Consider the following 12,079-nt stretch of genomic DNA (forward strand, 5'->3'; position numbering starts at 1 on the left):
GTTTGGTCAAATACCATGAATGTAAACTTACTTTGCTATATGTGGAGGAGCCATCGGTCCCAGCATTTTGACTGTCAGGTGCCTCTCCGTTCTCCAGCACCTCTTTGCTGGCAGGTACCTCACTGCTGGTCACCTGTGGATCCTCTGCTGCTTTTGCCTCAGTGGGGTCGCTGTCGGCTGCCGCTGGGCTCTCTCCGGGCCCATCGGCGCCTGGACCAGCAGCAGGCTCCGCAGTAAGCTCCGGCTTGCCTGGTTTGTCCTTCTCTTGTGGCTTCTCCTCCTCCTCCTCCTCTTCCTCTTCCCCCACCTTTTCACCCCCGTTTAAGGGCTCTGGCAGCGGCTGCTCGAAGTGAGTTGAGCTCACCTCGTCATCTCGGACCTCAGCGATGGACTGCGCTGGAGTGGGTCGGAGTTCTGGCTCAGGGCTGTACCCCTCCAGTGAGGGCCTGTCCACACTCCTCAGAGGGCTTGTTGGATTCCTCCTTCTGTATGGTAGCAACAACATCATCAGCAACATATGCAGGCAACCATCGTTCTTGACTTAGCAGTAAACATTCATTCATTACAGTGCATGAAAATGCACTGTACTGTTCTTCCTAGGCTTCTTCTACTTCTTATTACAGTGCATGAAAATGCACTGTACTGTTCTTCCTAGTATTCTTCTTATTAGAGTGCATGAAAATGCACTCTACTGTTATCCGAAGTATTCTTATTATTTTTCTTCAACGCTTTTTGTGCGTTCAATTCAGCTTCAACCGTTCGACATAGAAACTTCATTCAAACTGCGCTGCGTAGGTCTTACTTAGGTGACTTCAGCTATGTAATTTTCAACTTTGTAACTTTTATACTTTTTGAACTATTAAATAAAAACTATTAAAATTTCCCCATAGACTTAACATTACATTATGACATCATAATAGGGCAATTAGAATCTTATGCCAGGTGGCCAGTCCAGGTGCAGCAGCTCTATCTCTCTCAGGCTTTAAGCATACAATCTCATTAAGACTACAGATCCTGTTTCACTACTTCCTCTGTCCACAACTGTTTCAAAATAAAAGTCCTCATTGCAATAATGCACTATTAAATTGTTTACCCATTGAAAATACTCAACTATTTAAAGGTATACTATGCAGGATTGGCGATTTCCTCGCCGGTTTCGCTTTCACTTTTCATTTTCGCTCGTTTTATGCTTGCATATTTCTCTGCAGAGCTTCCCCTACAGCTTTAGCGTGTATATTTGACAAAACTCCTCAATCGGTCAGTCTGCCGTGCCTTTTCATGAGACTTTACATGACACTTCCTGGATCAGAGCATGGGTGCGTGCCCGGTGTCTCCTGAAGTTGCAAGTGTGGTTTTACCGCTACAGACCACTAGAGCGGCCAAAAAAACCACCGTTCGACCGGTAATGACCCATTTAATCATATATAACAGTATGAAACGAATTGATTAACTGAAAAACGTTGCATAGTATACCTTTAACTGTTCAACCATTCCAACTGTCAGTTATCATCAACTATGCCTCCAGTCAACTAAACTGCTCACAAAAAGTAAGGAAACTTGACTTTGGCCCATTATATCTCCCCTTTAGCAATACCAACCAGTAAAGTGTTTCATATCATTTTTATCGTTGATTTGTCACCTTTACAATGAGTTATAGCTTGTAAGCATAGGGCAATCATGGAATGAGCAATACAGCCAAATGTCTGAGTAGTGCCAACCAAAAATGTGCCAAAATGGCCAGTAATAGGGTTCTGCTGCCAGATATCTCGTTTTGGGCTTCAAGTGCTACCAGGTGAGTTTAGATACCGGGATGAGATTCTGGAGCTAGTGGCAATTCCATATCTCCAGAATATGGGACCAAATGCCATCCTCCAGGATGACAACTCTTGCCCCCATAGAGCTGGGATCATCAGAGAGTACCTCCAGAATTTGGGAGTGGAGAGGATAGAATGGTCTGCCGTGACGTGAGTCCAGACCTCAACCCAATTGAACACTTGTGGGATCAGCTTGGGCGTGCTATACGTTCCAGAGTCACCAACAGAACCAGGTTGCTGACCAGCATAAGAAGAAGGTGCCAAGCTGTTGTGGCTGCATATGGATCCTCTACACGCTACTGAGGACCCTGACACTGAGTATAAAATGAAGGAATGTATGCCTAACATGTTTTGTTTTCCTCATTTCTGTGGGAGAGTGCAATCGTCAATGCCTGAAGTAACAAAGGTGAATTCCAACAGCATAACAGGCCATTTTGGCACATTTTTCGTTGGCACTACTTACACGTTTGCTTGTGTTGCTCATTCCATGGGAGGCCAATGCTTACAAGCTGTACCTCATTGTAAAGGTGACTAATAAACGATGAAAATGACATAAAACACTTTAGTGATTGGTATTATTAAAGTGGAGATATAATGGGCCAAAGTCAAGTTTCCTTACTTTTTGTGAGCGGTTAAACCTCCACATACCTAGCAACCAACATAGCAACCATTAAAATGAAGCGTTTATGACAGTTTCCATAGCAACCAACATGTTTATACTGCAGTAACATCTTTATTCCTGATAGTGGCCCCCATGGATACCCTAGCAACAAATGTTTCAAAATAAAAGTCCTCATTAGCGAGTTAGCTAGTTAGCATGGTAAGCATAGATACAGACGGTTAGAAGGTTGCCGCCCATATATCTATGGTTGCCGCCCCCTCTGTGGGGGAAAACATGCTAACATCGCACAGTGAAAGTGAATGGGCGAACTTGCTAACAGTTACACTTTATATATTCGTTTTACTTTCAAATGCAGCTCTGCTTGTTTCTGAACACAATGTTGTGAAGGAATTGTGTTTACCTAACTGTCCAGTGTATGCTAACAACTTAACTCACTCTCAGTTTCCCAATTTTGATGACAAGCTTCGCTGGAAGCTAATATTCGATGGTAGCTTCATTAGGTTGCTAACTAGCTAACTTTAATATCATCAGTTTAACATAACCAACGTACACATTACATATTAAAACTATTCCCACGGACATTGTAGGAAATGTACATTAATGTGAGAATACATTTAGATGCAACTTATGTGTATGTGGTGTTATGCCATAAGACTTAGCTTGCTAAACCGGAGCTACTCAGTCCGGCCATTGACACCAGTTCTACAATGGGTGTACTCGAGACAGTTCTGACTATTTAACTGGAATTACCCAAATGAGGGAACTTAATGTTACTCTTAACCTCGGTGATACAGAGATAACTATCAGTCCAAACGTGGTTTTGCCGTTTATTGATCTTTGTTAAAATATTTAATCTTTTTAAAGGTGTTTTCTGTACTCACACCGTCCACCTCCATTAGATTGCATGCAGTGGAAACGAATGTTTTCCCCCACGGGGATGTTTCAGCCATGGTAACCACGGTAACTGGGGGCGGGAACCATGAGTATGACGAGATGCCGTCTGTATGTATAGTTAGCATAGTTAGCATTTTTAGCATAACTGCTAGAAATCATCAACTAAGTTAGCTAATCAACCTAGTTAGCATGGTTATCATAGTTAGCATTTTTACATTACTGCTAAAAATCATTAGCCAGGTTAGCTAATCTGGTAATCAGGTTAGCTAATTTAATTTTAAACTGTCTATCTTCGCACTATCAACTTTCAAAAACTATGAAACCACCGTGTCTACCCTAGCAACACCTTAGTAACCATATCTACATGATTTATCTGTACATTTTTGCATTTTCATGCACTCGTAATTTCCTTGGAATTACATTCTCTAGTTACAGTACTGTTCTTCCTCGGTCTTCTTCTTCTTCTTCTTCTTCTTCTTCTTATAATTCTTCTTCTTCTAACGCACGCTATTCAGCTTCAACCGCTTAACGTAGAAACTCCATTCAAATTTTGTCGCGTAGGTCTTACTTACGCGATGTGGGCTTTGTATTTTTCAACTTTGTAACTTTTATACTTTTTAAACTATTAGTTAAAAACTATTACAATTTCCCCCATAGACTTAACATTGCTCATTATGACATCACTGCAGCAATTAGAATCTTACGCCAGGTGGCCGGCCACCTGGGCACCAACTGTCAGTTTCTCTGGCTTTAAGCATACAGTCTCTCAGAAGACTACATATCCTGTTAACTGTTTCCTCTGTCCACAACTGTTTCAAAATAAAAGTCCTCACTGCAATAATACACTATTAAATCATTTAACCATTGAAACTACTCAACTATTGAACTGTTCAACCATTCCAACCAGAGGAGGCTTCTATAAGACTACAGGTGAAGCAGTGCTTCACCAAAAAAAAAGTAAACATAAAAAATAAAAAAAAACCTTACAATAATCCCATTTTCACTGTTTTGAAACAGAAAGACAGTCATTAAGACGAGTTGTTTTCCTGAATTCAATTCTGTGAGTGACAACAGCGCCATCCCCACACCCGCGGTGAAACAGACAATTGCAGTGAATCAGACGATTTTCTTGCTTCACTACCATCGATATCTTTTCCCATTGACTTCAATGTAAATCGAGTGAAACCCCCCGCGGCTCGTGGATTTTTCCCGTTTCAATGGATCCTTATGGCAGATAAGTCCCACCCGTGAAGCAGTGACCGATAGGGTAGAATTTTGCACTTCCGTCACTTGAATATGATTGACACAATACTCTGGCCAGTCAACGCCTTCATAATGCAACTATCGTTAACTGACTTTGACAGCGACGATTTAGGAGAGCTTCATAATCAGCAATAACAACACATAATTTGTTGAACAGTCATTTCATAAGACATATCTTTATTTTTCCGTGTAGATGAGGATTTTGTTACTTAGGGTTAGTGAATATCTTTTTTGTTTCCTAATATAATTTGTTTAGCAAGAGCCCTTACAAGCTAGGAGGGTATTGCTAGGAGGGTAGCTAGCTTCGTTTCCAGTCATAATATGAGGACAAATTACGAGTGGAAGCAGAGGGCAGACCAAAACTTTCTGTGGAAATTACACAGCTCGTTGATGCTACGGTAAGGAGACATTTCAATTGTAGAATGTGAGGAAGAACCGTGAGTAAGGCTGAACGATATACCGTTATGTAAGGGATAATCAACGACGCGCCGTGCGTCTATAGGAAAATAATGCACGTTCGAAGTGGTAATAAGGTCCCGACGCTGCAACCGCTTCGGTCGACGGGGTTTGCTCTGGGTTTGCTTCACCAAAATTTTTGATGACCAGCCGCCACTGATTCCAACTGTCAGTTATCATCCACTATGCCTCCAGTCAACTACATGAAACCTCCCATTAAACTGTCTATCAACATCCATTAAACTCTCTGTCTATCAACATTAATTAGACTATATTCAACTTTTAAATTATTTACTCTGTCTCAGGCTTCAAGCATATACACTCTGGCTCTCTTAAGACTAGCCAGTTAAATTGATTACACCTGTATCAACTGTCAGTTTATCTGGCTATAAGCATACAATCTCTCTGAAGACTACATATCCTGTTAACTGTTTCCTCTGTCCACAACTGTTTCAAAATAAAAGTCCTCACTGCAATAATACACTATTAAATCATTTAACCATTGAAACTACTCAACTATTTAACTGTTCAACCATTCCAACTGTCAGTTATCATCAACTATGCCTCCAGTCAACTACATGAAACCTCCATGTACCTAGTAACCAACATAGCAACCATTAAAATTAAGTGTTTATGACCGTTTCCATAGCAACCAACATGATTATACTGCAGTAACTTCTTGTTTCCTGATAGTGGCCACCATGGATACCCTAGCAACAAATGTTTCAAAATAAAAGTCCTCACTAGCAAGTTATCTAGTTAGCATGGTTAGCATTGTTAGCATAGCTAACATTTTTAGCATAACTGCAAAAAATCATCAACTAAGTTAGCTAATCAACCTGGTTAGCATTGTTAGCAAATCTAGCATTGTTAGCATAGTTAGCATTTTTAGCATTACTGTTAGAAATCATCGGTTAAGTTAGCTAATCAACCTGGTTAGCATTGTTAATAAAGTTAGCATTGCTAGCATAATTAACATTTTTAGCACAACTGCTAGAAATCATTAGCTAAGTTAGCTAATCAACATTTTAACATGAATAGAAATCATTAGTTAAGTTAGAACTGGAATGTTTCAACTTTAAACTGTCTACCTTCACACTATCAACTCTCTGTAAACTATGCAACCACCATGTTTACCCTAGCTACACCTTAGTAACCATATCTACATTATCTATCTTTTTTGCATTTTCATGCACTGGTAATTCCTTGGAATTGCATTTCTAGTTATTCTTCTTCTAACGCACGCAATTCAGCTTGAACCGTTTAACGTAGAAACTTCATTCAAACTGTGTTACGAAGGTCTTGCTTAGGACATCAGCGCAATGTATTTTTTAACTTTGTAACTTTTATACTTTTTAAACTATAAATTAAAAACTATTAAAAATGTCCCCATAGACTTAACATTGCTCATTATGACATCACGGCAGCAATTAGAATGTTACGCCAGGTGGCCAGTCCAGGTGCAGCAGCTCTCTCTCTCTCTCAGGCTTTAAACATAGGCTACACTGGCTCTCTTGAGACTACATTTTCTGTTCCCCTGTATCAACTGTATCAACATAAGTCTTCCTAATTCCATCCAACTTTCTATCCATTCATCTTCTTCAAACCATTCACTCATCCACCCATTCTAAACAGCCTGCCTATCAACATCAATTAGACCAGGGGTCTCCAACCTTTTTGGGGATGAGGGCTACCGGAAGAACTCGAAATCATATGGAGGGCTACCCATTTGAAGCGAACAGCCCCTCACAACCTTTTATGCGAGGGTAACCCTCCTAAATAGTGGGTGATTTACAATGTAAAATTATCAATATTATGTGTTGAGGCCCATACGCCTATATATATTTTAAACAACTGTATTTTCATCTGATTCTTCAATATTTTAATATCAATATGCAACACTACCAACATCTTGTTCAGTTTGTTAATTTCAAAGTTTGCATGGGGAACCTAATATTTATTTTTTAACAACAACAAAAAAAATGTTTTGTGCAACTAATAATTTAGGTTAGCTACATTTTTAAGGCATTACTCACCATTAAGAATTTTGAGGCTGTTTAAGTTCTGATTTCAGTGGACAACTGTTTTTTTTTTTGTTTTTTTTACATTTCAATAGCAATCACCAACGTCACCTTCCCTAACTTATGAAGACGCATTTTATAGTTATTGCACGTCTCCTTGATCTGACAACATGTTGCGCCCGGTAGGTTAATTGGATCATGCCACACGATTTCCAGCGCTACACGGAGGGTAGAGGAGAGGAGAAAAGTCCCGTGCGCTACAGTAAAGCAAACGTTTTTCAGTCCTTGAACAATCATGCACGAACCGTATGGGACAAACACGGAATGGGCACAGAACTTTCGCGAAGACATGCTTCCATTTGCTACACCAGACGAGCGAGCTTGTCTTTCTGCATGTGTGCGAGCAGCATGTATATGCGCTCCACTTCCGTTGTCGATTGAATGGGAAAGGTATTCTGAGCCAAAGGCTAAAAGTTAACCAGCTAGGCCTACAACTTAAGGTATCACCACCAATATCAAGTTAATGTTAATGTAGTTAAGGCTACAGATTGTTGTCTACATACATTCTTAAAAAGGTTTAAATGATTAAACACGTCACAACGGAGGATGTTTTTAGAGCGTGATCTGCAGACGACTTGTGGGCTATTTTTAGAAGGTGCGCTGCGGGCACCTCATATGCGTCTCGCGGGCACCACGTTGGAGACCCCTGAATTAGACGATCTACATTCAACTTTTAAACAATCTACTCTGTCTCAGGCTCATCTCTACACTCTGGCTCTAGCCAGTTAAATTGATTACACCTGTATCTGTATCCACTACTCTCAGTAGAGAGCTGTGTCTCTCCATTCTACAAGAATATAAGGCACATTCCATCCAACTTTCTATCCATTCATCTTCTTCAGACCATTCACTCATCCACCCACAACTTTTAAATTATTTACTCTGTCTCAGGCTTTAAGGATACACTCTGGCTCTCTTAAGACTAGCCAGTTAAATTGATTACACCTGTATCAACTGTCAGTTTCTCTGGCTTTAAGCATACAATCTCTCTGAAGACTACATATCCTGTTAACTGTTTCCTCTGTCCACAACTGTTTCAAAATAAAAGTCCTCACTGCAATAATACACTATTAAATCATTTAACCATTGAAACTACTCAACTATTTAACTGTTCAACCATTCCAACTGTCAGTTATCATCAACTATGCCTCCAGTCAACTACATGAAACCTCCATGTACCTAGCAACCAACATAGCAACCATTAAAATTAAGCGCATAATTAGCATTTTTAGCACAACTGCTAGAAATGATTAGCTAAGTTAGCTTATCAACATTTTAACATGAATAGAAATCATTAGTAACATGGTTAGCATTGTTAGCATAGTTAACATTTGTAACATTTCTGTTAGAAATCATTAGTTAAGTTAGCTGATCAACCTGGTTAGCATTGTTAACATAGTTAGCAATTTTGTCATTACTGCTAGAAATCATTAGTTCAGTTAGAACTGGAATGTTTCAGCTTTAAACTGTCTACCTTCACACTATCAACTCTCTGTAAACTATGCAACCACCATGTTTACCCTAGCTACACCTTAGTAACCATATCTACATTATCTATCTTTTTTGCATTTTCATGCACTGGTAATTCCTTGGAATTGCATTTCTAGTTCCTTTATTTATTCTCGAAGGTCATTGAGGGTAGTCCTCATTTTCAGCGATGTACAGATTATAATAACAATAAAACAACAAGTAGTGAAATGTATAAAAAGATACATTTTAAAGAGCAAAAGACTGCATAAAATATCTCAGGGCAAAGGGGAAAATGTATTAAAACACTGAAACCTTACCGAAGGGATCCTCTTGGACTGATGGTAGTCTGGAACTCAGAGAAGCTGGCCCTCCATGTCCTGGGTGAGATGAGTGATCTCCTCTTCATCGAGGCAGAGCTACAGGCAGAGGAGGTTAGTACTTGTATTGATAAATTACCTGAAGTACATGGTTTAGTGACAAACCTGAGTAAGTTAACTCAGAGTAAGTGGTAAACCTCCTAATAGAAGAGCTGTATAACTTAATTTGCCAAACAAAACAATGTCATAGGGCTCTTTCTGTATGAGGTTTACCACTTACTCTGAGTTAAGTTACTCAGGTTTTTCACTAAACCACCAACCAACCATACTTGGAATATACCCCTGGTCTGATCCATTTGAAGATTTGTCAAACCTCAGAAACCCATCTCTGAATTCCTGGTGCAGAACAGAACTATTGTAGCCTGGCTAGCGCCTACCACTTCTCAAATGAGACGTGGTCTGGCAACCAAACTTTAATTTTCTCATATTTGAAAAAAATGCCCAGATCCGTTCATTGGGCGCCACGGATATCTATCAAATGTGTCTGTGCATAGCTAATCATCGTCTTGCTTTCCCCCCTGTTCTGTGATTGGTCCCCTATCTCAGGCAAAAATTAGGGCAGTAGTTTCCAGACTGCCTTAGCAGCGTGAATGAAATTGCGTGCAAGGCAGCATGGGAACACCCAGGCTATACTATTGAGCATGACTGCAGACAATCAGTATGTTTGCTAAGACCTTCAAGTAAACACTGTCTTTAGACAGGTGAGGTGCTGTAGGGACTACAGACATACCGTTGGAGGTTGTTGATAACAAACACTTTGTCTGGATGCTGAGCTTTCAGATCAGTGAGAACATCCTGAAAATCACGGTTTATCTGAAAAGAAAGTATAATCAGGCCGTGGGTGAATGACTGAGAGTTCTGGTTTAATAAAATGCAATAGTATTTTCATCACAATTTGTGGGGATTAACAAGTTTAATCAGTACTTAATCTCACTGTAGACATTTTCCTCTGTACAAACAACACAAGTTTATTATTTTAGAATCCTCTGCAAACATACACCACAACTTCCGTCATAGGTAATACAGTGGCCCTCCAAAAGTATTGGAACACATGCTTAAAGTTAAATATAAAATCATCTTTTGGAAATGTATCTTAATGCCTTAAATGAAACAATGAGGAACTATTCAACCTTTAAGGACATTCATTTTCTTTGTGAATGAATAATGTATTGTAAATAAATAAATGTTTTCCTTAAAATACAGGGGGTCATAAGTATTGGAACGCCCATGTTAAATTCCCATAGATGATTTTTATTTTTATTTTTAAAGGCCAGTTATTTCATGGATCCAGGACACTATGCACCCTGATAAAGTCCACTTGGCCTTTGGAATTCAAATAACCCCATGTCAACATTATACCCTTAACATACTAAGAGTTTGGCATGCTTTATGTCAGTTATTAGCTGTTAGCTAATTAGCTGGTTTCATTCTCTTTGAGCTCAATGCAATTCAAACCAGCTAATAACTGACATAAAGCATGCTAAACTCTTAGTATGTTAAGGGTATAGTGTTGACATGGGGTTATTTGAATTCCAAAGGCCAAGGGGACTTTATCAGGGTGCATAGTGTCCTGGTTCCATGAAATAACTGGCCAATACTTATGACCCCCTGTATTTTAAGAAAAACATTTATTTATTTTCAATACATTATTCATTCACAAAGAAAATGAATGTCCTTAAAGGTTGAATAGTTCCTCATTGTTTCATTTAAGGCATTACATTTCCAAAAGATGATTTTATATTTAACTTTAAGCATGTGTTCTAATACTTTTGGAGGGCACTGTATGTTGAGTCATGTACAAGATGCATGGAAGAATTCACTAAAACTTAATTTACCGTGTTCAGTTCTTTATACAAGGTCTCTCTCAGGTTGGAAATGGCTTGAAATACTGTCACATAGCATCCAATACGGCTAGTGTTGAGGAAAAACAATAACATTCAGTGATTTCTCTACGACCTGTATGTAATTTCCCCAGTAACGACTTTGCAATGCAAAACTCCCAAATGTGTTTTCCTGCTATGACACAACAACATGCACATAATTATTTTATATCATTTGCATGCAACAGTTAGAGCAAACGTTAAAGGGATATTCCGCCATTTTTGGAAATACGCTCATTTTCCACCTCCCCTCGAGCAAAACAATCGATATTTACCTTGTTCCCGTTCATCCAGCCATTCTGTGAGTCTGGCGATACAACTTTTAGCTTCAGCCTAGCATAGATCATTGGATTAGACCATTAGCTTCTCGCCTGCTAGCTTCATGTTTAAAAGTGACTAAGATTTCTGGGAATTTTCCCATTTAAAACATGTCTCCTCTCAAGTTAGAAAGTGCAATAAGACCAACTGAAAATGAAACCTGGCGTTTTTCTAGGCTGAATTGACATGGAACTACACTCTCATCTGGCGTAATAATCTACAAAACAAACTACTGGCACTACTACTGCTTGTTGTCTATGGGGACTATTTTCAGATGCTGCGTACGATATCACTGCGCCTATGTACATTTGCAAGTTGCCTTGATTATTACGCCAGATGAGAGTGTAGTTCCATGTCAAATCAGCCTAGAAAATCGCCAGGTTTCATTTTCAGTTGGTCTTATTGCACTTTCTAACTTGAGAGGAGACACGTTTTAAATGGGAAAATTCCCAGAAATCTTAGTCACTTTTAAACATGAAGCTAGCAGGCGAGAAGCTAATGGTCTAATCCGATTCAATGATCTATGCTAGGCTGAAGCTAAAAGTTGTATCGCCAGACTCACAGAATGGCTGGATGAACGGGAACAAGGGGTGCGTTCGTAAATTGCACTCCGAGCGCTCCGAGCACACTCTGAAACTTTTTTAACCGTTCGTAAATTCAGAGTGTGGATGGAATTATCGTTCGTTTATTCAGAGCGTCACACTCTCGGAGCGCCCAGAGCGTACTCTGGGCACTCCAGCTGAAAGGACAGAGTAGCCGAGTGTGACGTCACATCAGTCAGCTAGTAACGAATCTAGTTACCTACGTAACGTTAACAGGTTAGCATTTTAGTGCTAGTGCTAGAAGAACGTTTCCAAGTTTACATTACAAGCGTTGCTCATCAAGATTATGTAGACGGTTTAAA

The 12,079-nt window shown here is 39.6% G+C and overlaps 1 protein-coding gene across 1 annotated transcript in view; it reads right to left on the bottom strand.

Annotated features, from left to right (window-relative positions):
- Nucleotides 1-12,079, bottom strand: part of bin2a (bridging integrator 2a) — a 28,480-nt gene that overhangs the window by 4,521 nt on the left and 11,880 nt on the right. Inside the window, exons 9-12 of the mRNA XM_062540276.1 lie at nt 10,813-10,888; nt 9,708-9,790; nt 8,918-9,016; nt 32-485 (exon numbers count right to left, since the gene is read on the bottom strand). Of these exons, the coding sequence (XP_062396260.1) occupies nt 32-485; nt 8,918-9,016; nt 9,708-9,790; nt 10,813-10,888 (712 nt within the window). The remainder of the gene's footprint in view (nt 1-31; nt 486-8,917; nt 9,017-9,707; nt 9,791-10,812; nt 10,889-12,079) is intronic.

This window comes from Sardina pilchardus, chromosome 7, assembly GCF_963854185.1.
Source record: "Sardina pilchardus chromosome 7, fSarPil1.1, whole genome shotgun sequence".
Lineage (NCBI taxonomy): Eukaryota > Metazoa > Chordata > Actinopteri > Clupeiformes > Clupeidae > Sardina > Sardina pilchardus.